Below are 23,979 nucleotides of genomic sequence, written 5' to 3'. Positions count from 1 at the left end.
TCTTCAGCACCATGTTATCCCCCCTACACTCCCCCAGGCATCCCCAGATCCCAGTCAAACACATTTGGTACACATTCTAAGTCCAACCCAACTATTCCTCAGAGCGCCGTGAGTCAGCCCATGGCTTTGAGGAGTTGATTATCTAGACGGTATCCAACACCACTCAGTATTTCAGCAGCTCTGCAGAAAGCAGAGCTGGTTTCTCCCGGCTCTGCAAAACTACTCTCAGTACAATGTCCGAGGTGACTCAGAGTAGCAAAGGGCTTAGGGGCAAAGGCTTTTCCCTCTGACATCATCTTGGACAGCAGCAGCAAAGGCAATGAGTGAGGGCCCACGGGTGTCACTCCCAGTGTGGTGTGCCCAGCTCACCGGACCCTCACAGACCCCATCTTAGGGCCTTGTTCACAGAGGAGACTGGGGGTCAGAGATGCTAAGTAACTTTCTCAAGACTACACAGCTAGTAATAGCAGAGCTAGGATTCAAATACAGTTGAGCTGAACTTCCGTGAGTTAGTCAACCAACCTCTCCCAGCTTGAGTTTTCTTCTCTGTAAAATGGAGATTAAAAAGCTGTCTCTACTTTATTAAGTTTTCATTTGGATTAAACGAGAAAACGGATGGAAGGTGCTTAACACCAGATCTGCTACACACTAAGTACTCAAAGAATGACAGCTACTATTACATCGTCATTAGCATGTGTGTGCATGTGTGTGCACAGGCACATATGAGAGAGAAATTTTTTGGAAACGTATGGTCCCGGACTTAAAGAAGAGCCTTACGTTTTGGAGAGGAACTTGTTACACTTCAGGATGGATGCTTCCACATAGCTACAAAAACATTCTGTTAAGGAAGACATTTTCCAGATGGTCTGTTCCCTATGGGGAAAAGCCTAAACTATTCATGCAGAGAACTAGGTGTGTCTTCAGGAGAGGGGGCCACAGTGACTCTCAACAATCCAGAGAATTAAAGTAGTGAGTGGCTTGTGGTTTCTATATTTGGTTTTCAAGGTTTTATATTTATTTAAAATAAAATCTGGAAAACGTTGTACGCTGATTTATGGTTGCATGCTGAAATTTAAACTGGGTTTTGAGCATTTCCAATCGAGGCTTTATGGGGAAAAGGATGAAACTTAGAGAACTAAGATTCCATTTGTGTATAAGCTGAATTCTCTGTCCTTCAACACTGGTGTTTGTGCAGAGAAGCTTGACCCTGTTCCTTTCAAGTTCTTGAAACCAGAGAAAACACAAAAAGATGAAGCATTTTAATTGAGAAAATTAATGTGGGAATGTTCCTCAGGGAAACAAAAGCCTGGTACATGGCACTATAGTCAAAGTAAAAAAACAGAAAACTGGGGAGAGCCAGAGTCCAAGGACTTCCGTGGACAATGTGGCTGGCCCTGTACCTCAAGGCTAGCAACCGTAACAGAACTGCATTTTCAACAGGAATTTCAGGGCAGCCCATTACATGGCTACTATTAGCAGTGCAACTCTTGCAGCCTATCTTTAAAACCATCAGACAGAAAAAAAGGATACAATCTCGGAATGAGTTCCCTGATGGAAGCAATCTTGAAAAACCAATTTAAGCATGTTTCTTTGGCTGTGTCATTTACATTCTCTGGAGAGAAGTGATCTGTAAAACAAAAATAATATCTATCAGCCCCCTAATTCTTGGGATCTGTTATAGCTGCTATGAGTCCTAGAACAAAAAAAAGTTACAATGGAGCAGAAGAAGGGGTGGGGCACCCAGTCCTTCTATGTTTTTCCTTCCAAATATCATTATTATTAGGAAACAATTGGTGACAATGTTAGCTGACACACAAAGGCTTTCTAAGTGCCAGGCCCCGTTCAGAGTGCTGTATAGACATCAGCTCACCTAATCCCCACAAGAACCCTCCAAGTTATATACTTTTATTGTCCTCTTTCATAGACACAGAGGGCAAGGCACAGAGAAGTTTAGGGACTTGCCCAGGGCACACAGGAAACCGATGTAAGAGTTCCTTTTGGACCCGCCATCTGCGGTGGCACTGCCGCCAATATGCAGATTTTCGTGAAGACCCTGACGGGGAAGACCATCACTCTCGAGGTCGAACCCTTGGATACAACAGAAAATGTAAAGGCCAAGATCCAGGATAAGGAAGGAATTCCTCCTGACCAGCAAAGACTGATCTTTGCTGGCAAGCAACTGGAAGATGGACGTACTTTGTCTGACCACAACACTCAAAAGGAGTCCACTCTTCATCTTGTGTTGAGACTTCATGGTGGTGCTAAGAAAAGGAAGAAGTCTTACACCACTCCCAGGAAGAACAAGCATAAGAGAAAGAAGGTTAAGCTGGCTGTCCTGAAATACTATAAGGTGGAGGAGAATGGCAAAATCAGTCACTTTCGTCGGGAGTGCCCTTCAGATGAATGTGGTGCTGGAGTTTTTATGGCCAGCCACTTTGACAGACATTATTGTGGCAAATGTTGTCTGACCTACTGTTTCAACAAACCAGAAGACAAGTAATTGTGTACTGGTTAATAAAAGACATGAATGAAAAAAAAAAAAAAAAAAGACGTAAGAGTTAGAATTCAACTCAGGCAGTCTGGCTCCGCAGCCTATATTCTTAGCCACTGCCTCTAATTTAATCCAGAGGTTCGTGGTGTACCACCAGTAACTGTGGTGATACTGTTGAGAATCCCAGATGCTTGAGGAACCTGCAACTGTAATATTAAATGTGATCGATCAGTGTTTGTGCTCTAAATATCACATGGACCAGACTTGAAAGGTAAATCAAGACCCTGAGGCGAGAAACCAGCCAAAGTTAGGCTGCCAGCTCAATATGGCACTAAGACTTGAGTCACCTTGTGGCAAAACTGCCACTTTCGCCTATTATCTACTCTCTTCCTCTTTAATAGAACTCTCATTTTCTACTGGGCATACGGCCATCCTTGCAGCTCAGTGTGGCCACGTGACCAAGTTCTGGTCCCAGGATATAAACAAAAGTGCAACGTCTGGGAGTTAGCTGTAAGGGAAAGGGCTTGATCTTCATTCCTTCTTCCTTCCTGCCGGCTAGAATGCAGATACGATGGCTGTGACCTCCATAACCATCTTGAACCACAGGAGCAAGACAGAAGTCAGGATTGCTGGCACCACGGGCTGGCTGCCCAACTAGCCCTGATCTTCCTTATTGTGATTTTGAGTTTTCTGGCACTGACAACCAAGCCCAATCATGACATACATCTTAATAAGGAATGAAAAAGAGTACAGAAAAATGAAAACAAAAACAAACAACAAAAAACTCATCAACACCAAGAAGACCACTGTTGAACTCTCACATGAAAATTATTTCTTCTAAATGATTTCCACACAAATTGGAGCCCGATCCCACCACTGGGTGTGCTTTACACTTTCAGGATTCAGTCAAAACAGGAGAAATTAATTACTATAAAACATAACAGATGAACATTAGCTTGTTGGTCTCATCTTGTTGTTCAGTGGGTCATTTTTCATCCCTGATTCTACTTTCTGCTACTTGGTGGCACACCATTAAGGTGATCAAAATGTCTATGGAATCAGCAAAAAGATAAAACTCTAGGTATTTCACGAGCAGAGAACAGTCACTAATCACAACTGCAGATATTTTGGAATTGCAATCTCAAGTATTTGTCTATTTTTGGACGTTCTGGCATGCTTCGTTCATTCGAGAATTTTTCACTTGCCATTTTCAAAGGGAAGGGAAATTACCATTTTCCCTTTCCTGGACTGAACCCGTGCACTTAAAAGTAACTTTTTTTCAAGTTCTAAGAGATCCAAACAGGAAAAGATAAGGGTTATTCTTAAATTCGTTTGTCAATCTTGCCTTTTGGAAAAGGGAGAGGTGGGGTTAATTTCCCTTCATATGACCAAATCATGTGACTTGAGACCCAAAAGCAAAAATAAGTCTCTGAGGTCATCTAAGAAAAACTCTTGCTTTCCAGTTGAGGGAACAGAGTGCAGCAAAGGGTGGGATGAGAGGGATTCGGGCTGCCAGAGAGAGCTGGACATCACACCAAAGGCAAGTTGCCCTGCATGTACACATTGACTGAAAGCTATACAATAATCTGCATATGCAATATAAAGGCTTTAGGCTTTCCTTCCAGCTCAAGGGATAATTCAGGAAAAGGATTATGTTATGCAGGACTTTAAAATATTATAGAAAAAAGTAAATAAATAAAACTGTAAGAAAAAAATGTTACAGAAAACTCAGTATTACATTACTTCATTTGCTCAATACAAATGTCTTAGGAACCAACTAAAAGTGGTATTCTAGGCTCCAGGCAGATAACAGCACATAAGAGAGACCCTGCCCCCATGAAGCTTACATTCCAGTGGGGGAAGAAACACAATAAACACAGAAAAGAATAAGCATGCAAACAAGATAACATCCAATAGCAGTCAACACTATGAAAGATATAAAACTAGGTATGGAATAGAGAGTGACCCGAGCTAATCTGGCAGAGGGGATTCATCAGACAGGGTGCCAGTCAGAGAAGGCTCCTGCAGATGCAGCATTTGAGCTGAGCACTGAATTATAAAAAGGAGCTAGCCATGCTTAGATGTGGAGGAAATGTATTCCAGGAGGAAGAAACAGCAAGTGCAAAGGCCCTGTGGTAGGTATGATCTCTGGTGTGGTCAAAGAACAGGAAAGCGAGCCCAAGTGGTGAGAGCAAGAATGGGGGAAGCAGGCATCACAAACCAGGGGTTGCAGCCTTGGTGAGGCGTCTGAGAGTTTTTCTAAGTATGACGGAAACTCCCTGAAGAGTTCTGAGCAGAGGAATGGCATGACATGACATGACATGACTTATACTTCAGTGCTTGAGCTGCTACATGGAGAACGAATTCAGAATTTGGAAATTAATTAAGAAGAGGCTTTGAGGTGAAAAAGAGCAAAGATATCTTCCTCTAGTTCCCACTTATTTTTCTTTTATGGTGCTTCTTTTTTCAACCCTAACTTCTGTGGATATTTTAGGAGGGAGGACACCAGTGACTCTAGTTCTCTTTCATTTGCCAAGTCTCTACCCTGGCAGTGAGAGGTCTCTTTACATAACAAGGCTTATAGGGGTGCCACGTCATCTTAATGTGTGCCTGAAAGGCCAGTTAAGGACATTGCTTATCTAGATGCAGCTTACATCAGCCATGGAGAAAAACTGAAGATAGGAATGCCCCCAGTTGATGAGGAGAACCACAACACAATAAAGCCAAGTTATTTCTCCCAACATGGAAATAAAATTGTTTTATCACTCAGAGTACATTGCCTCTTCACTCATATGCTAGATTAAGAAATGCTGGGGAAAAACTACCACAACTAGTAGCATGTACTTTCTGTGAACCCAAAGGACACTGGTATCTTTCTGAGCTCGTAAGAGCTATGCCTTAGTTAAAACTCCTGAAGGTAAAGGGCTCAAATACTAAGTTCACAATCTGAACTTGATACAAATGGAAAGACTGAGTACACACGACACCGGACTTCTCTCTCCACATAATTTCTTTAGGCAGAATTCTGCAGAGTAGGTTTCAAAAGCTTTCTTCATAATTACTGTTAAGAGTCATCCCCAACATTACTGACGTTTTTGAGAAAAGTTTGCCCCTCTCCCTTTCAGGTTCTGGGAAGCAGAAAACACATGCAGATGAAGATTTTAACTGAAAGGGGGGAAAATGAAATTATTTTCAAGAAAGCAAAAGCCTGATTCAAGGTAAAAAAAAAGGTATTTTGGGAGGGAAGAATTTATTGATAAGCATGCTAATTAGTATATTTAGATAAGAACTAAAAGTGAACATGAAAGTAGCCTTTTATTTTGAATTTTTATAGTTTAGGTAGGGAGAAAGTTATTAGTAATTCTTCCTTAACTAGCCCTAAAATGTTGTCTGTATAGTTAGTGAAAACTGAGAGGAAGGAAAACTACTGCAGTAGGTGTAAACACAAATGCCCTTAGGGGCCAGTCAGGTAATATAAATATTTTTAAGCAGTTAGGTATACAACAATAGGAAGAAGTAGAACCTATATGAAGAAGCATTTAAAAAAATACTGTTACGGCCAAAGAAAACACCTATCTGGGTTTATTTCTGCCTGCAGGCTAAGAATTTACTGCTGCTGGTATAGCATATGGAAGAAAAGTTGGCAAGTGTAAAATAAATGCACCCGGGTTTCCCAACTCCTTAAGTTGACAGAGAAGTCCTTTCCATCAGGCTGGTCCCTGCCTCCAAGTCTTGAGAAGCCTAGAATGTGGGAGGAGCTGTTAAAAAACATCGCAGGGGGGCTTCCCTGGTGGCGCAGTGGTTGAGAATCTGCCTGCCAATGCAGGGGACACGGGTTTGAGCCCTGGTCTGGGAAGATCCCGCATGCCGCGGAGCAACTAGGCCCGTGAGCCACAACTACTGAGCCTGCGCGTCTGGAGCCTGTGCTCCGCAACAAGAGAGGCCGCGATAGTGAGAGGCCCGCGCACCGCAATGAGGAGTGGCCCCCGCTTGCCGCAGCTAGAGGAAGCCCTCGCACAGAAACGAAGATCCAACACAGCCAAAAATATATATAAAAATAAATTAATTAATTAAAGATTACTATTAAAAAAAAAACATCGCAGGTATGATGTGGTGGAGCGGAGAGTCTAGAGCAGCACTGTCCAGTGGAAATATCATGTGAGCTGCATTCAAAAAGCTAAAACAAAACAGGTGAAATTTTAACAATATACTTCATTTAATCCAATTCATCTAAAATATCAGTTCAACATGTAATCAACTTAAAAATTAGTGAGATACTTCATGGTCTCTTATTTGTATTAAGTCTCTGAGGGACTTCCCTGGCGGTCCAGTGGTTAAGACTCCACGCTTCCACTGTAGGGGGCATGGGTTTGATCCCTGGTCGGGGAACTAAGATCCCGCATGCCACGCAATGCGGCCAAAAGAAAAAAAAAAAATGTCTCTGAAATCCAGGGTATTTTTTTTTTATACTCACAGCACATCTCAGTTTGGACTGGCCACATCTCTAGCGCTCAAGAGCCCCACGTGACCAGTGGCCGCCATACTGGATGGAGCAGGCCCAGCGCTAAGAACCAGGCTCTCGCTAGCAGGTGGCAGGGCTGTGGGCAAGTCCCTGACTCTTCCCCACTGGGTTTGCCCGCCCTCAATGCGACAAGGTGATTCCTAAGAGCTTTTCTAACCCTAAAGGTCTGTAGAGTTCTGTCTGTCTTTCTCTCTGAGAAATGTACATATTAAATAGTTTTTAACAATATATAGATATATTAATATAGATAGATAATATAGATAGATGGAATATCTATAATATAGATAGATGGAAGGAAGGTAAGAAAGGAAAAAAAGGAAAGAAAGAGAGAAAAGGAGAGGAAAAAGAGACACAGTGAAAGAGAGCAAAAGAGAGAGAAAGAAAGGAAGGAAGGAAAGGGGAAAGGAAGAGACAGAAAGGCAAGACAGATAAACAGACAAAAAGGAAAGAGGTCAAATTACGGGTACTGTCACATGCCACCTCTTCATCCTCCAGGGAAGTGCCGCTGCTAGAAGCAGCAGGAGGTGGGATGAAGGTGGAGTGAGCTTGTTCTAACTTGTACAGATGAGCGCGCCTTCGTCTCAGCAGTGCTAGGAACTTGAAAGGAGGAATGAGAGGGAAAGGACGCTGCTGCTGGGAGCTCCGTGCTGCTGGCCCCATCATCATCATTTATGTGACAAAAGAAATTTGTGATCTAGTTGTCCCGTTATAACCTCCTGAGAGTTTAAAATTGAGTGGCAATAAATTTAATGCAAACATCACTTGGGCATAGAATGTAGATTCAAAGCATCTGTTATTATTGATTTATTTGACATTGCTCCTTAATATAAAGTTGGTTTCATAAAGTAATTTGCTTCTTAGGAAAAACATACAGGAAAAATATTTAAACGTCCAGCAGCAGAGAACTTGAAGTTGGTATAAAAGTTCAGCTGAATCTAACTGTAATACCTCTTCATTCTTGCAGATTCAAATTACTTGCCCAAATTCCTAGCTGGGCTGTTGGAAAATCTAATGTTTTTTGAAGACTGAGATGATCAGAAATCCGTAAAGGCGTTTCTTTAACTTTTAACACACGAAAACAAACAAACAAACAAACAAAACCTTTATTTCAGGTCTCAACAAATCCTGACTTGATATAAACCTTCTAATCCTGACTTGAGGGCAGCATGAAACCCGTGGAACAGCTAAGACATTACCTGGTAAGACGCTGCGGTTATCCATACACATGGAAAAGATGCGCTCGTATACCAGCTTTCCTGGGGAGAAAAGGATATATGGTGTCAGCATTGTGCCCTTCAGGAGAAAACAATAAATTAATGTTTGTTAATTAGGGACAGAGACGGTGGCATCTCCCATATGAGCTTCTACTTGTGATAGTATGCTGCCACCTAGTGGGACAAATTTTTAGCCATGATACTTTTTTAATTTTAGATTTTTAATTAAAAGAGGGGACTTTCTGCTCTAGGCAGAAAAGTGATCCTTCACTTATGCTAAGCAAAATAAGTCAGACAGAGAAAGACAAATACTGTATGATTTCACTTGTATGTGGAATCTAAAAAACAAACAAACAAAAAAGAACAAACATAACAAAACAGAGAGTCATAGATACCGAGAAAAAACAGGTGGTTGCCAGTGGGGAGGGGAAGGAGAGAAATAGGTGAGAGAGATAAATGAGTCATGGGTATGAAATATATGGTGTGGGGAATATAGTCAATAACTATGTATGATCTTTGTATAATGACAAATAGTAACTAGACTTATTATGGTGATCATTTTGAAATGTACAGAAATATCAAATCACTGTGTTGTGTAACAGGAACTAACATAGGTCAATTATACTTCAAAAAGAAACAAACTCATAGAAAAAGAGATTAGATTTGTGGTTATCAAAGGTGGGGGGGGAGGGGGAATTGGATGAAGGCAGTGAAAAGGTACTAACTTCCAGTTATAAGATAAATAAGTGCTAGGGATGTAATGTACAACATGATACATATAATGAACACTGCTGTATGCTATATATGAAAGTTAAGAGAGTCAATCCTAAGAGTTCTCATCATAAGGAAAAACTTTTTTTTTCTATTTCTTTAATTTTGTATCTATATGAGAGGATGGATTTTCACTGAACTTACTGTGGTAATCAGTTCATGCTATATGTAAGTCAAATCATTATGCTGTACTTCTTAAACTTATACAGTGCTGTATATCAATTATATCTCAATTAAACTGGAAGAAAAAACCCCCAGATTTCCTGCTTCTTCACATACTATGTGCCAAAAATGACCCACATCCCTATAGGATAAAAATGAGCTTGAATAGATTAGTAGCTGCCCCCTAAAAACTACCCAGTTTGCCACAGTCTCCACTGCTCCCTACTATCTCTCATCAACAGCCTGCTTCACGCACTTACGTAATCTGCCTGGTACCTGGAAGCACTGGAATTTGAGATTCATCTAGGTATACAAGTTCTACAAGGGCAGAGATTTGTACCTGTTTTGTTCACTGACATTCCCAGTACCTAGATCAGTGCCTGACATATAGTGGGTGCTTCATCTTTGTTGGATGGATAGATGAACATATTTTAGGTTGTGTGGGTCAGAGATCACCATTGCAACTACTCAACTCTGCTACTGTAGCTCAAAAGCAGCCATAGTCAGTAGGTAAACAAATGGATGTGGCTGTTTCCAATAAAACTTTACTTACAAATACAAGTGTGCAGTCTGGACCTGGTCTACAGGCCAGCCTAGCACAAAAAGTTTTATGTATTCTGTACAAATGTTATTTTGGAAAATGCTATCAATATTCAAAGGATAAAAGTTACAGTTCTATTCATTTTCTGGACCTTCCCAAATCACCTTTGATGTTGAAAGTATTTTCCCATGCCCATTTTCCCCCACACAACCCCACCATTCAGGGCTACAAAGAACCACACCCCTTGTCCATAGGCGGAAAAAGACAGGAGAGTTATAGGATCATTTCTGGTCAAAGAACATGAGATCAAATGACATCATCAAGAAATGACAGAATGCTAGGTTAACATGCAGGAAGCCAGCCGAGCTGAGAAGAGCCCTAGATGCCTCTCCCAGTGCGGACTACTTACATTACCATCACCGAAAGACACTTGTTAAAAATATCCATTCCTGGGGCCCACCTCAGAGCCAGTGAAAAAGAATATTCTGGGGGGTGAAGACTAGGAATATGAATTTTGAATAACCTTAATGGGAAATTCTTATACACACTCAAGTGTAAGAACCATTGATTCAGGCAGGCACTGTGGGTCTCTGAGCTAAAACTTGCCTTAGGTGTGGGAATCTCTAACAACTGCCAAAAGCCTCCCTCCTCCCTCTAACCCAGGGGTTCTCAACCTTGGCTGAACACTCAGAGCACCTGGGGCACTAGAAAATATGCTGATGCCTGCGTCTGTTCTCAGAGATGCTAATGTAAATGATCTGGGGCGCAGCTTGACCATCAGAAGTGCTTTTAAAGCTCTCCAGGTATGCAGCTGAGGATGAGAATCACTGCCCCAAACTGTGGATTCAACTTAGAAGTTCCCAGGAAGCCTCAGGGACCAAGCTCCAGTTCTCAAAGTCACCTGCCTTTGCCCTCCTGGCAGGAAGAGACCTGCAGGCACGGGCTCCCCAAGGCAGCCACACCTGATGCCAAGACAGGCCTCCTCTGAGATGAGCACAGAACCCCCGGCACTGGAACTACGTGCAGTTTACCTTGGCCATCACACAGCACAGCAAGCCACGCTGGGCAACCACGTAACTTCTCATACCTCCTAGAGTGCGTGGACCGGGCTTAAGAGAACCCAATGCCTTTACTTCCTCCTCAAAAAGCTTGCCATCTCTCCAAAACTAGCTTTCTTTTAAAAACGAAAGCACAATTTTTATATTTCACCTTCATACCCTAAGGCCTTTAACCACAAAACCATTTTTGGCCAAAAGAGTTTGGTGAATATTTGTTTTCCTTTGTTAAGTTAGTGGACAACTACTTTGAGAAATAATACCTGACCCTAGATTTTCTTTCTTGATTCACTTTCTTATAAATCAAGGACACTAAAATAGATCAATAACAACAGTGACAACAGTTAACAGTTTCTGAGCACCTTACTTTGTGCCAGGCACGGCTCTAAGTTGTTTACACTGACCCTGCCAGCTCCTCGAAGAGGAAGGACATCATGTGCTTCCTACACATTCTCTCATTTAATTCTCTCCAGAAATCCCCAGAGGCAAGGCCTATCATGCCCATTTCACAAGTGAAGAAACCAAGGCTCAACTTCACACAACCCTGTAGGAGGAGAGGCAAGGAATGCAGGCAGAGAGACGCCAGAGCCCAGCTCTGTGCTCACTGCGTCCAGGGAAATCCCAGCTAAAGCGCTGCAGTTGCAGACGCCTGGGGCCGTGTCCCGCATCCCTGCCCAGCAAGACGCTCCCGCCCTCGGTCAGCCTCGTTCACAACCACTGACCACCTGCCCCCGTACAGCAGCGCATCTTCCTGTGGAGCAGAGAGTTAACAGCAACACATGCACAATGGACCTCAGCACTCCGAGTCGCCACCCAAGCAAGGCCAGTTCCGCCCCCTTTTTAAAAGGTGAAAGCTGCTCATTAGCCCCAAAGCATAACAAAGTGTCCTCGAGCACCTGCACATGCAGGCTGCCTCGCCCTCCTGAGGAAAGCTATTCACAACAGATCTGAACAAGGGCACCTCTGGGAACACTTTGAATAGGTAAAACATGCCCACCATTCAAAATTCAAAAGGCTGCAGGAGGTACTCAATGAAGTTTCTCTCTCAGCCCGTCCCGTCCCATCCAGCTCACTGCTCAAGCCACCCTCTGAGGGTCCCCGCTTTTATTAGCTCCTTGGGGATCCTTCTAATGTTTCTTGAGGCATACGCAAGTGAAAACAACCAAGCGCTCTTATTTTTCCTCCTTTCTTAAACAAAAGGGACCATACTCTATAGCAGTTCTGCATCTTGAGTATTTCACCTGATAATGTACCCTGGGGATCTTTCCACTTTGGAACGCAGCACGCCCTCACTCTCAGAGGCCTCCTTGTACTGCAGCATACAGACGTGCCATCGTTTGTTTAACTGGTCCCCTATGGACGGTCACTTGGGTTGTTGGATGAATTCCCAGAGGCAAAGTTGCTGGGTCAAAGGTGTACGCATTTGTAGTTTTGTAGAGAGAATTTCCCCCGTGAGCCAAGTACAAGAGAAATAAAGCAGGTGCTCTGACTGCAGAGAGAACTCAATTTGAGTCCCAGCGCTGCCACTCACCACCCTGGGGACTTGGACAAGCTGCTTTACTTCCCTGTGCCTCAGGCTCCTCATCTGTGAAGTGGGGATAATTACAGACCCTACCTCATAGAGCTGTTATGAGGACAGCATGACTTAAGATCACTAAAGCACCTAGAACAGAGTCAGGCCCAAGGAAAACCCTTATTTGCTGAGGATTTATCACCGTTATTCTCAACTCCCAGCCTAGCTAATTTCTGGGATACAGCAAGGACGGCAGGCATCTACACCATATCCTGGCCGGCCGAGGCATGGGACTGGGCCGCCACCACAGAGGCTGACAGAATGGCCGCCCCAAATTCCCACAAGGTTAATGTCTGGATCTGGCCAGGCTTGCGGGCTCATCAGCATCTCAGAGCTGGTCTCACCCAGGGATGCTGACTCATGCCAAAGAAACTTGCAGGAGGCGGGCGAGGGAAACCAGAAGGCCAATGTGTCAACTCACCATGAGAAACACAACTGTCAGGAGAACCAGACACGGCCACTGGCCTCCCTCGCTGACCGACACCCTCGCTCCCTGAAGGCAAGCTGGGTGTGAGGACAAGTCAAGGCCCAAGGGGTGTGCGATGGATATCTATTCTGAGAGCCTAATGCACCCATCTGTCCTGGATCACTTTCCCCCATCCCCACCTCCTCCCCGGGGCCATGTCACCCTCATTTTTCACCTGAAGTGCTGCATCGGCCTCCCAACTGGGCCACCCGTTCCACCCTCGCCCTGCAGTCTAGTCTCAACACAGCAGCCAGAGGGAGCCCATTAAAACCCAAACTGGAACTTGCATCGCCTCTGCTCAACACCCTGGGCGGCTCCTCGTGCCCTCGGGCTCAAAGCCCAAGCCCTTCCGATGGCCTACATGGCCCAGCAGGCTCTCTGGCCACATCCCCACCCCACTCGCCCCCCTCCAGCCCCCCTGGCCTCTCAGTTCTCCAAACCTGCCAGGCCTGCTCCCACCCCAGGGTGTTTGCACTGGCTGTTCCTTGGTCGTAAGCCGGCCCCACGTTGCCAGCATACGGCTCATCTCTCACCTCCTTCAAGCACTTGCCCACATACCAACTTCCCAGCGAGGCCTCCTCCGACCCCCCCACTTAAATAAAAAGCGCTGCCCGCTTCATCCTGCTCTGGTTTGGGTTTTCTTCATCCGTAGCACCAATCCTTGTCTAACACACAATCGGGTTTACTTATTTGTTCTGCGAACCCTCTCTTTCTGGCACAGCCCACGAAGGCAGGGATTTCTGTTTCTCGTTTGCTGACACAAGCTCAGCACCCAGCAGAGTGCCCGATGCCACCTTCCCGGATCATCTGAACCCAAAGGTCCCGTCTTTTGGCCGGGACATGTCTTCCTTCAGCCCAGTTAGCTCCCATTCCCCTTTCCCCTGGCAACAACACCACCCCTTCTCCTCCAGGGCAACCAGCTCTGGATAACCCGCACATTTCAGCCCCCAGATCCCATAACTGGCTCAGGGACTGACGTGTGATCCAAGCCAGGCCAATGAGATGGAATTCCAGGACTTGTGTTGGAAAGCGAGGATAAAAGTTCCTTCCTTGCCCTGGGACTACTAGCAGCAAAACTGATAAAAGTTGAGGACACCTTGTGGAGCTTAAGAATGAAGCCAACCCAAGAAAAAGTACTAGGAAAAGCCAAGGTCCTGAAGATACTGTTTGAGTTCCTGAATCCAGCTATACCAGAAGCCAGAATCTACCCCTGGCCTTTTCAACATAAGCCAGTAAATACTCCCCCCTTTTCCAAGAGGAAATGAATGAGTTAGGTTTTCTATCACTTATTCTAGCTAATACACTCAGGTCCCCGGTCTCCTGCACAGAAATAAATGGGTCTCTCTGAATGATATTTCATTTTCTGACACATTTGACCTTTCAATGGGTCACAGACAAGGCTTGCCAGGTTGGGAGCCCATTGGTCCTTCCTCGGCAAGACAACAAAGGTCTGTTCCGACCTCCGATGTGTTCAGTTCTCAGAATGACTGTCTCCTAGTTCTTGTGGGGCACCTCACTGCTGAACGTCATGTACAGCCTACAGGCTGCACGGTTTGAGCAAACTGCTAATGGCATGATGTTCTGGCCATTGACCATCACCAAGCAGCATGGAGACCTCCTGTTTCTCCAAGGGGCTCCTGGGTAATCTCTTCAGTCTAAACCTCTCTGCTGGGCTCCCGAAGATCATTCGGCCTGAGGGGTGGAGTGTGGGACAAGGGGTGGCCACAATGATGCAGGAAGACCTCATAGGAGCTGCAGCCATCATCCATGGGGCAGAGAACAGTGGCTTGGACTAAGGTTTTAACAGAGAAGACAGAAAAATGGACATACTGGGGAGAGATTGAGGAGGCTGAATTGAAGAACCTGGTGATGGGCTGGACATGGGGCACAGGGGAGAAGACTCTCAGATTTCCAGCGTGGGCACGGGGGTACATGGTGCCGCCATCCCCTGAGACAGAAACCCAGCGCAGGTGGGGAAGGGCTGGGAGGAGAGGCCAGGTTCAGTTCTGAACAAAGTGAGTTCCAGATGCCATGAGCTGGCCGGCGATGGACCGAGGCTGGTCTGTATAAGACGTGTGCTCCTCAGCCTGCCTTGCTTCGCTCACTCGCCTCGCTAGCCTATCAGAAGGTTAGAAACACACAATTTAAAATTCTTTCAAAAACAGCACCCACACCCTTGCTCCCCTCATTAGAGCAGGGGAGCAAGGGTAGGGGTGGGAGTTTTGGTCTCCCTCGTGACTTACCTAGTAATTTAAACCACAGCAGAACCCAATTTAAAGCAACTCTACCATCCAACTTCTGGCAAAACAAACGTACTTCTTAGATTTGAAATGAATAAAACTAGTACTTACCAAATGTATCAAGTATGTCGGTGATAAGGACAAATTTGCTTGGGTAGAACTGAATAACACTTGTGTCCGAAAGAAGCTTTGAACACTAGAAAAAGAGAAGAGAAAAGAAAAGTCACTGTCACGTCTGACTGGGTTGGAACACTCCAGGCCTGGAAAATTGAGGATTTCCACAAACAAGTGCAAGTGTATACCATGTGCCAGGCCTGGTGCTAGTCACTGGAGGTATAATGACAAGCAAAACCACCGTGCTTTTGACAAAGGGAGTCAACTCTGCTCACAAGAGAGCCTCTTAATGAAAGGCACCATCACCTCCCTCAGGAAAGCCACAACTCAGGAATCTTATCCAGAGGGTCTGAACTAGGGTCAGAACTCGGTCACTAGAGAAGTCAACCAGCATCCCTGCTGGTGACTCCATCTTTTCAGCATTGCCTCCTCTGGTTTATTTCAGAATGGTCTTGATTCTTAAAGGTTCTTTTCTATGAAATGACCCCATAGGCAAATCTCCAGGGTTTCTTTCTTTTTTTTTTTTTTAATTTTTTATTATTTATTTATGGCTGTGTTGGGTCTTCGTTTCTGTGCGAGGGCTTTCTCTAGTTGCGGCAAGTGGGGGCCACTCTTCATCGTGGTGCGCAGGCCTCTCACTATTGCGGCCTCTCTTGTTGCGGAGCACAGGCTCCAGACGCGCAGGCTCAGTAGTTGTGGCTCATGGGCCCAGTTGCTCCGCGGCATGTGGGATCTTCCCAGACCAGGGCTCGAACCCGTGTCCCCTTCACTGGCAGGCGGATTCTCAACCACTGCGCCACCAGGGAAGCCCTCCAGGGTTTCTTAAACTAGCATCTATTATTTATACTCACTCTTAAATTTCCTTCTAAAAGGAAACGTGACAAGCTTCAGAGAGTTACATGTTTCTCTGGAACTGTGCTCTGCAAGCCAAGAACATTTTGGCTTGGCAGGGAATTCCTCAATCCCTCTGCCATCACTCACGCCAGAGGGCCATCGAAGTGTTCAGGCCTCATAATGGAAGATGGCAGCCACACAACGTGGCCCCGAACACCCCAGATGAAGTCATCTTGTATTATCAGAAACAAAAATCTATCTCTACTTTGAAGAACTAGAAGTAATGCCCTGAAATCTTTGCAAATTCAGAAGTCTGGATAAGGAACTAGATAACCTTGCCATATTTTATCAGACAGGAAAAATGTCACGTTAAAAAAAAAAACTATTTGGACATTTAGAAAGGGTCCTTTCATATGTATGCGCTTCCAAAGTGCACAGAATGGCTAGAAAGTTCATCATATCAAGATGTAGGCTGACATGTGTTTTCAGTTTGGCTTTGTTACACAATATTTAAATTATTACATTCATCAAGTTTCTCCTTAGCATTATGTAACTAAAAGTAAACAATGTGTCTAATTTGTAAAACATCCTCTCATAGCCCAAATGTTATTTGGGGATTGGAGCTGAGGGGAATGTAAGCTGTTAAAACAATGGCAATGACACCAAATGTGGCATTTGGATGTACACAGAACTCCATTTCCTGACACCTTGCTTTGTGTTTTTCACATGCCCTTTATGAGAGCTCCAACTTAAACAACTACCCCATGAGATTTCAGGGCTTGGAAAAAACAAACAGTTCTGAATCCTAGAGACTGTTTACAATACACAGCTCTTGGTTCCTAGGGAGGTGACATCTCCTGAGTTCCTACCCAGAGCCCCTCAGAGATGGGTTACTGCCCACTGGTGAGGTGAGAGGGAGAGAGAATTCAAACAGAAGATTTCAAATTAAACACAGCTGGCATTTCCCAACACCTGTGCACTGATTCGTCTCCCAAGCTGGTGTCACAGAACGTGTGTTTTATAAAGACAATAGGAAGCAGAAAAAATTTTTTAATCCAAAGTTAAAATCATAATAGTGTCATAAATTGAAGTTACCTTTTAAATCACTATTTTGAAAATTCCACAGTTTTTTGTAAAGCTTTGGTGCAGTTTCCTAAACCAATAAAAATCAGGCACCCCAGGGTATGTGTTAAAAAAACAGATTCCCTGCTCCAAAATCAGTATTTTCAACAAGGGCCCCAGGTGACTGCTGCACTGAAACAAGCCCAGGACCCACTGGGTTCCTGAGATCCACAATCTGTACCACATTCTGAATGAAATGAGCATTCTACAAACCAAGGGTTCTCAGTTTCGCAATCATCTGCGGAGCTTTGTAAAATAACAGTGCCTGGATCCCACTCTCAGAGATTCTGATTAAGCTGGTCTGGGGTGCAGCTTGGACATCAGGATTTCTTAAAGCTCCCAAGTGATTCTAATGTGCAGCCAAGGTTGAGAACCATTGTTATAAACATTTCCTGAGCAACTAAATGATAAATTACTCTGCCTGAAATACTTGCTATCGAATTTATTAACACTGTGGAAAAAATACTAAAAGAATGTTTTTCATTTGTTTCCAATTAGCAATATTCTAGAAGGAAACTAGCAGTTCCTAAAATTAAGTTGGAATTAAAAACCAAAAATTTGAACCGAAGCAAATGGATAAATTAAAAGATAATCTATGGTTCAGCATAAGAAAGTATGACTAGATGGATGGATAGAAGGAAGGCAGGAAAGGAGGAAAGCAGACTAATTAATCAGAGGACAATTACTGTCCACAATATATATTTTTTAAATCCTAAAAATCAGTAAGAAAGGTACAAATAACATAATGGAAAAATGAGCAAAAGGAATCAACAAAAGGCATTTTACAGAAAAGGAAACCCCAATGGCCAATAAACATGTGAAAAGATGCTCAATCTTATTATAATCGGGGAATTGCAAATTAAAACCACAATAAAATATGATGTTATTACCTCCTAAATTGGAAAAATTAAAATAGAAAGTCTGCTCATTCCAAATGTTGGTAGGCCACTGAATAGCACAGACTCTCACACTCCCACTGCTACTACAGTGCAGGCTGGCACAACCACTGCGGAAAATAACTTGGCATTGTCTGGAAAAGCAGACAAGGCACACATCCTACACCGAGCAATTCCACTTTCAGGTATGGGCCTTCATCTAGAGAAACACTTTATATGGTCACCAGCAGACGAGACCAGCGTTCACAGCAACATCGTTCATAATAATGAAAAAAGGAAAAAGAAAAGAACCAAATGCCCATCAACAGAATGAATGATACATAATTTATGCATCAGTAGATTAACTCTGCTTCAGATGGCAAATCTCTCCAACTGATCTATAGGGTCAGTACAATCCCTATCAAAATCCCAAAGGTTTTTTTTTTGGTAGAAATTGACAAGCTGATCCTAAAATTCATATGGAAATGCAAAGGACCCAGAAGAGCCAAAACAATTCTGAAAAAGAAGAACAAAGTTAAAAGACTTATACTACCTCGTTTCAAAACTTACCATAAAGCTATAGTAATCAAGTGTGGTACTGGCATAAGGACATACCTATAGATATATGGAATAGAATTGAGAGTTCAGAAATAAACCCTTACTTTTATGGCCAATTGACTTTTGACAAAGGTGCCAAGATAAGTCTTTCCAGCAAATGCTGCTGAGACAACTGGATATCCATATGGAAAAAATAAACTTAGACACACCATACATACAAAAAAATAATTCAAAATGGACCATATAACCTAGATGTAAGAGCTAAAACTATAAAGCTTCTAGAATAAAACACAGGAAGAAATTCTCACAACCCTGGGTTATGAAAAGAATTCCTAGATACAACTCCAAAAGCATGAGCCAAAAAGGAGAAAACTGATAAACTGGACTTCATTAAAATTAAAAACTCCTACACTTCAAAAGATACCATTATGAAAATGAAAAGACAAGCCATAGACTAGGAGAAAATACAAGTAGATCACATATTTGATAAAGAACTCATATCAAGGATAAAGAATTATTACAACTCAACAAGAAGACAAACAACCTGATTTTTTAAATGGGCAAGTCTTGAATAGACAGTTCACTAAAGAAGATATAAAAATGGCCAATAAACATATGAAAAGATGCTCAACATCATTAGTCAGTAGGGATATGCAAATTAAAACCACAATGAGATACCACTTCACACCCACTCAGATGGCTATAATCAAAAAGACGGACAATAACGAAACGAGTGATGGAAAAGTTATAGAGGAACTGGAACCCTCATACACTGCTGGTGAGAATGCAAATGGTGCAGCCATTTTGGAAAGCAATTTGGCCGTTTCTCAAAAAGTTAAACATAAACTTACCATATGACTTAGCAATTCCACTTCTAGGAATCTATCCAAGAAAAATGAAAATATACGTCCACACAAAGACTTGTATGCAATTGTGAACAGCGGCATTATTCATAATGGCTAGAGTGGAAACAACTTAAATGTCTATCAACTTGTTAATGGATAAGTAAAATGTGGTTATGCATGCAGTGGTATACTATTCAGCAGAAAAAAAGGTACAGAGTACTGATATCACAACATGGATGAACCTCAAAAACATGGTAAGTGAAAGAAGCCAGATGCAAAAGATTACATAATGAGTGACCCCATGTACATGAAACATCCAGGAAAGGCAAATTCATAGAGTCAGAAAGCAGATCGGTGGTTTTTCTGAGGCTGAAAGTGGCAGCAGGGTTTGAGTGCTAACAGGCTTGAGGAAATTTGGGCAGGGGGTGGGGCGGGGGGGCAGTGGCTATGAAAATGTTCTAAAACTGGATTGTGTAATCGCTGGGCAACTCTATAAACTTACCAAAAACATCACTGAATTGTACATTTACAATGGTGGATTTTAGGATATGTAAAATATCCTCAATAAAGCTGAAAAAACAAACAAAGTAAAACCTTACTGCAGAAGAAATAAGGGAAACTGCTCATTTCTCCATATTCTGTACCTTGACTAGCTTTTTGGGATAAAGAAGGCAGTCTTTAAAGCATTGAAAGTCAAATAGTTACGATTAGCTAGATGTAGAGTTAATTAAACAGTTTCATGATTATTTTCTTTCGGAAGACATGAATCAAATCTCCTCCAGATGTAAAACTCTTCGAAGTCACAGTTCTATACCACAATACTCTATGGAGAGATGTTGCCAACAAAAATATTTTGAAGAAGCTCTTGTTAGTTTAGATATTCTCTCACTTGAGCCACTCAGCAAGCAGCCTCCATCACATGCCTGCAGGATGAGAGAACCCTTCTTCAGAGTATTTGCTTTGTCAACTAACAACAGTGATGGAAGGGAAAAGGGCTTGGGTTTGCCTCTGTCATGAACACCAAAAAAATAGCACCTGCCATACAAAGTGTCATCTTAAAAGACTTCAAGTACCCAGTGTAAAGACTCCCAGAGTAAGAAAACAAATGTCACATTCCCATGACAATAAACAAGAATGAAATCTTCTCCTTCTGAACTAAAATGGCTGTTCAGAAATTCTCTATTAACTCTGCTCTGAAAAGCATAATGCATACATTATTCCTTTTACAGTGTACTTCTGAGCATGTTTTGCCAAGACAGGATGATCTTAAGAGTCAAGAAACAGAATAAGCTGTTTTCCCTCTGGAACTTGCTCTTGTGATCCAAGAGTTGTCATGGATTAACAAATTCATCAACAAAGATGATTCAACAAACATACCTCTCTTAACACTGTATATACATTTTCTTTGTCACATCATTATGCAGAACATGACCCCAAAATGCATATATCAGGGACACACAACCATTAGTTCCAAAGATACAAAGAAAATCTGGTCAAGGAAACCCAAAAGACAGTTGATCAATCTTTAGTCTACACAAATCATAAATGTGGCAGGGGATGTAACAAGGCCAATGAACTGCACAACCCAGGGGGGACATCAGTAATTCTGTAATCTAGGGTGAATTTCCTGGAATTGTACAGTGCACAACCTATGCAGCTGCACATGGTGGCCCTGGGATTAGCCATCTCATAAAAACACTGATTCATAATTATGGCCTTTCACAGGAAGTACGTGAAAATAGAACAGATGAAAAAATTAGGGTAAGACCCTGAAGGCAGGCCTCTGAAAACCTTAATTATCCACAAAGGAATTTTACAAAGGAAATTCTGGGGAAAAAAAAAATCACTCGACCTGACCTGGATGACTATTTTTAGAGCCTTCACTTTCTGGTCCGAGGCCCAGGCGTCCTTCAGTGACTGGTTGAGCTCCTCTATGCGGTTCACATAATCCTGTTGAGTCAAATTCAACAGCTCCTTTTGGGATCCCTGTGGGCAGAAAGTAGAAAGATACAGGCACAGAAGAAAAAACACTGTTGGACTCCCCCCTCGCCCCCATGAACAATACTGAGTATTAGCTGAGTTTTGGTCTCTAAGTTGTCCTCATATCCTGACCAGGATTGATAGTTCTGTCTTGTAATCAAAGAGGTTCTTTGAGTTTTCTGCAAAGACGGCTAGAGGGTAGTGACTGAAAAACTGGCCTTGAACACAACTCAGACCTGAGCCCATTCCCAGCTGAGCCACATTCTAACCGTATGATTCTAGGTGAGCTGCTTTCCTCCCTGAGTCTCTTCTGTGAACAGTGATGACAGGACTTACCTTATTCAACAAATAGTTATTGGGGGTTATTGTGTGCCAGGCAAGTATGGTATACCAGATGCCCCAGATACAAAGGTGAGCAAAAAGACATTGTTTCAGCATTAATGGAGTTTAAGGTACAGAGGACAAGATGGACGTTAATACAAACTGAGACAAATGCTCGGGGAAACAATTCTACAAAGACACATATCATAGTTCTCTGAATCTGAGGTGCCCGTTTTAAGAAGCACAACTGTTTTATGTACCACTAAGGAAGAAAAACTGCCGATCATGGACATGCGCCAATTGAGAGACACAGTCCAATTTCAGGGATATTCAAATGTTGGGGGAAAGGCTCATCTCAGAAATGGACTCTAGAATGGTGGTCAAGAATGGTTTCCTGGAGGAAGTGATGCTTGAGACAAACTCTCAGTGGTGTACAGGTGTTAACTAGGCAATGGAGGGTTGTTAACTAGACCAGGGAGAGAGCATTCAGGACAGAGAGCAGACCCAGCAAAAACCCATGGCAGAAGAGGGCAAGGTCATCACATGGATGAAATATTGTAACATATGTAAAGACCTGGCACCACCCGGCACACAGTACATGCTCACTAATCCTTGCCTACTGCTAAGATGCTGACTGCACAGCTCACAGGAGTGAGGGTCATGCTAACCCACATGAGGAGACCAGGAACCGAATCTTTTTTATATGAATGTTGCCTGGAATCCAAAGTAAAGAACTCCTTTTTTTTTTTTTTAATTGAAGTATAGTTAATTTACAATGTTGTGTTAGTTTCCGATGTATAACAAAGTAATTCAGTTATACATATAGATACTCTTTTTCATATTCTTTTCCATTACAGTTTATTACAAGATATTGAGTATAGTTTCCTGTGCTATACGGTAGGTCCTTGCTGTTTTTCTATTTTATATATAGCAGTGTGTATATGTTAACCCCAAACTCCTAATTTATCCTCCTGCCCTTTCCCCTTTTGTAACCATAAGTTTGTTTTCTATGTCTGGAGCCTGTTTCTATTTTGTAAATAAGTTCATTTGTATCATATTTTAGATTCCACACATAAGTGATATCATATGAAATTTGTCTTTCTCTGTCTGACTTACTTCACTTAGTATGATAATCTCTAGGTCCATCCATGTTGCTGCAAATGGCATTATTTCATTCTTTTTTATGGCTGAGTAATATGCCATAGTATAAATACACCACATTGTCATTATCCATTCATCTGTTGGACATTTAAGTTGCTTCCATGCCTTGGCTTTTGTAAATAGTGCTGCTATGAACACTGGGGTGTATGTATCTTTTAGAACTAGAGTTTTCTCTGGATATATGCCCAGGAGTGGGATTGCTGGAAGAACTCTTTATTAAAGGAATACAAGTAGGAGGTTCAGGAAATCTGAACTGATCCCAACTGGTCACTTGAACTGTGAGATAGGATCCTCCCTGCCCCTCTGCTGTAGGAGGAGCCACGTGACTAGTTTGGGCAAATGCGTGGTGAATAGAGTGGCATGTGTCCCCTCTGGGCTGAGGCAGTGAAAAGTGACCCTTTCTTCAGCTCTGCTGTGACAACCCTGGAGCCATATGTTGAGATGGCAGCACCATGAGATGGTGGTATGTCTGTCACCTACACTGGACGAGTAATGTGAGGAAGAAATAAACCTTTGTTATATTAAGCCACTGAGATATGGGGGTTCATTTGTTACCACAGCACAACCTAGTCTTATCCTGACCAATATGCTATGTTAACCTGGAAGCCATGGGGCAGCCATGTGCTCCTGTGAGCAGGGAGAAGCAAGGAAACCAGTCTGCAGGAAAAAAAAAAAAAAGGAGAACTAGAAAGAGTCTGGAGGCTACACGGAAGCAAGAGACACAGAGGACAGCTGCTGGGGTTCTGGGTGGTTTTTCAGTTCCTGGTTCCAGGCCACTGTGCCCTTGGGTTCAGGGTAGTGCCCCAGTATCCTTCAATACAGTCCTTATTTTCCGTGTAAGCCAGCTCAAGTGACTTTCAGATACTTAACAGACAAAAGAGCTTTGATAAAACCCTTAGCAATTCCCTTCCTACCAGCCAAGGTTGACTGACGACACGCAGACTGAGGCTCTCGGGCGCCCTAATTCAGAATATGTCATTTCTGAATTGGAAAATAAAATATTGGACTATTAGGCTCTGCTGAGCACCTAACAACTCTGGTCTTAGAGCTGGAAGGACCCTGAAACTGGGGCAAGATGCAGGACAGAGCAATGGCAACTGCCATTATATGGACCTCTGTGGATTTCAAAGCATT

At 43.0% G+C, this 23,979-nt stretch overlaps 2 protein-coding genes across 4 annotated transcripts in view; one reads left to right on the top strand and one right to left on the bottom strand.

The window, feature by feature from the left end:
* VPS35L (VPS35 endosomal protein sorting factor like) overlaps positions 1-23,979 on the bottom strand; it is a 122,083-nt gene that overhangs the window by 78,624 nt on the left and 19,480 nt on the right. For all 3 annotated transcript variants that reach the window (XM_059898346.1, XM_059898345.1, XM_059898343.1), the window contains exons 7-11: positions 21,241-21,369; positions 15,147-15,231; positions 8,210-8,269; positions 1,531-1,627; positions 778-825 (exon numbers count right to left, since the gene is read on the bottom strand). In XM_059898346.1, the coding sequence (XP_059754329.1) occupies positions 778-825; positions 1,531-1,627; positions 8,210-8,269; positions 15,147-15,231; positions 21,241-21,369 (419 nt within the window). The remainder of the gene's footprint in view (positions 1-777; positions 826-1,530; positions 1,628-8,209; positions 8,270-15,146; positions 15,232-21,240; positions 21,370-23,979) is intronic.
* Positions 2,011-2,500, top strand: LOC132349711 (ubiquitin-ribosomal protein eS31 fusion protein-like). Its single transcript, XM_059898353.1, has one exon. The coding sequence runs from the start codon at positions 2,033-2,035 to the stop codon at positions 2,498-2,500; it is 468 nt and encodes a 155-aa protein (XP_059754336.1). The 5' UTR covers positions 2,011-2,032.

The sequence above is a fragment of the Balaenoptera ricei genome, chromosome 15 (genome assembly GCF_028023285.1).
Source record: "Balaenoptera ricei isolate mBalRic1 chromosome 15, mBalRic1.hap2, whole genome shotgun sequence".
Classification (NCBI taxonomy): Eukaryota; Metazoa; Chordata; class Mammalia; order Artiodactyla; family Balaenopteridae; genus Balaenoptera; species Balaenoptera ricei.
This window is presented reverse-complemented; position numbering and strand designations above follow the sequence as displayed.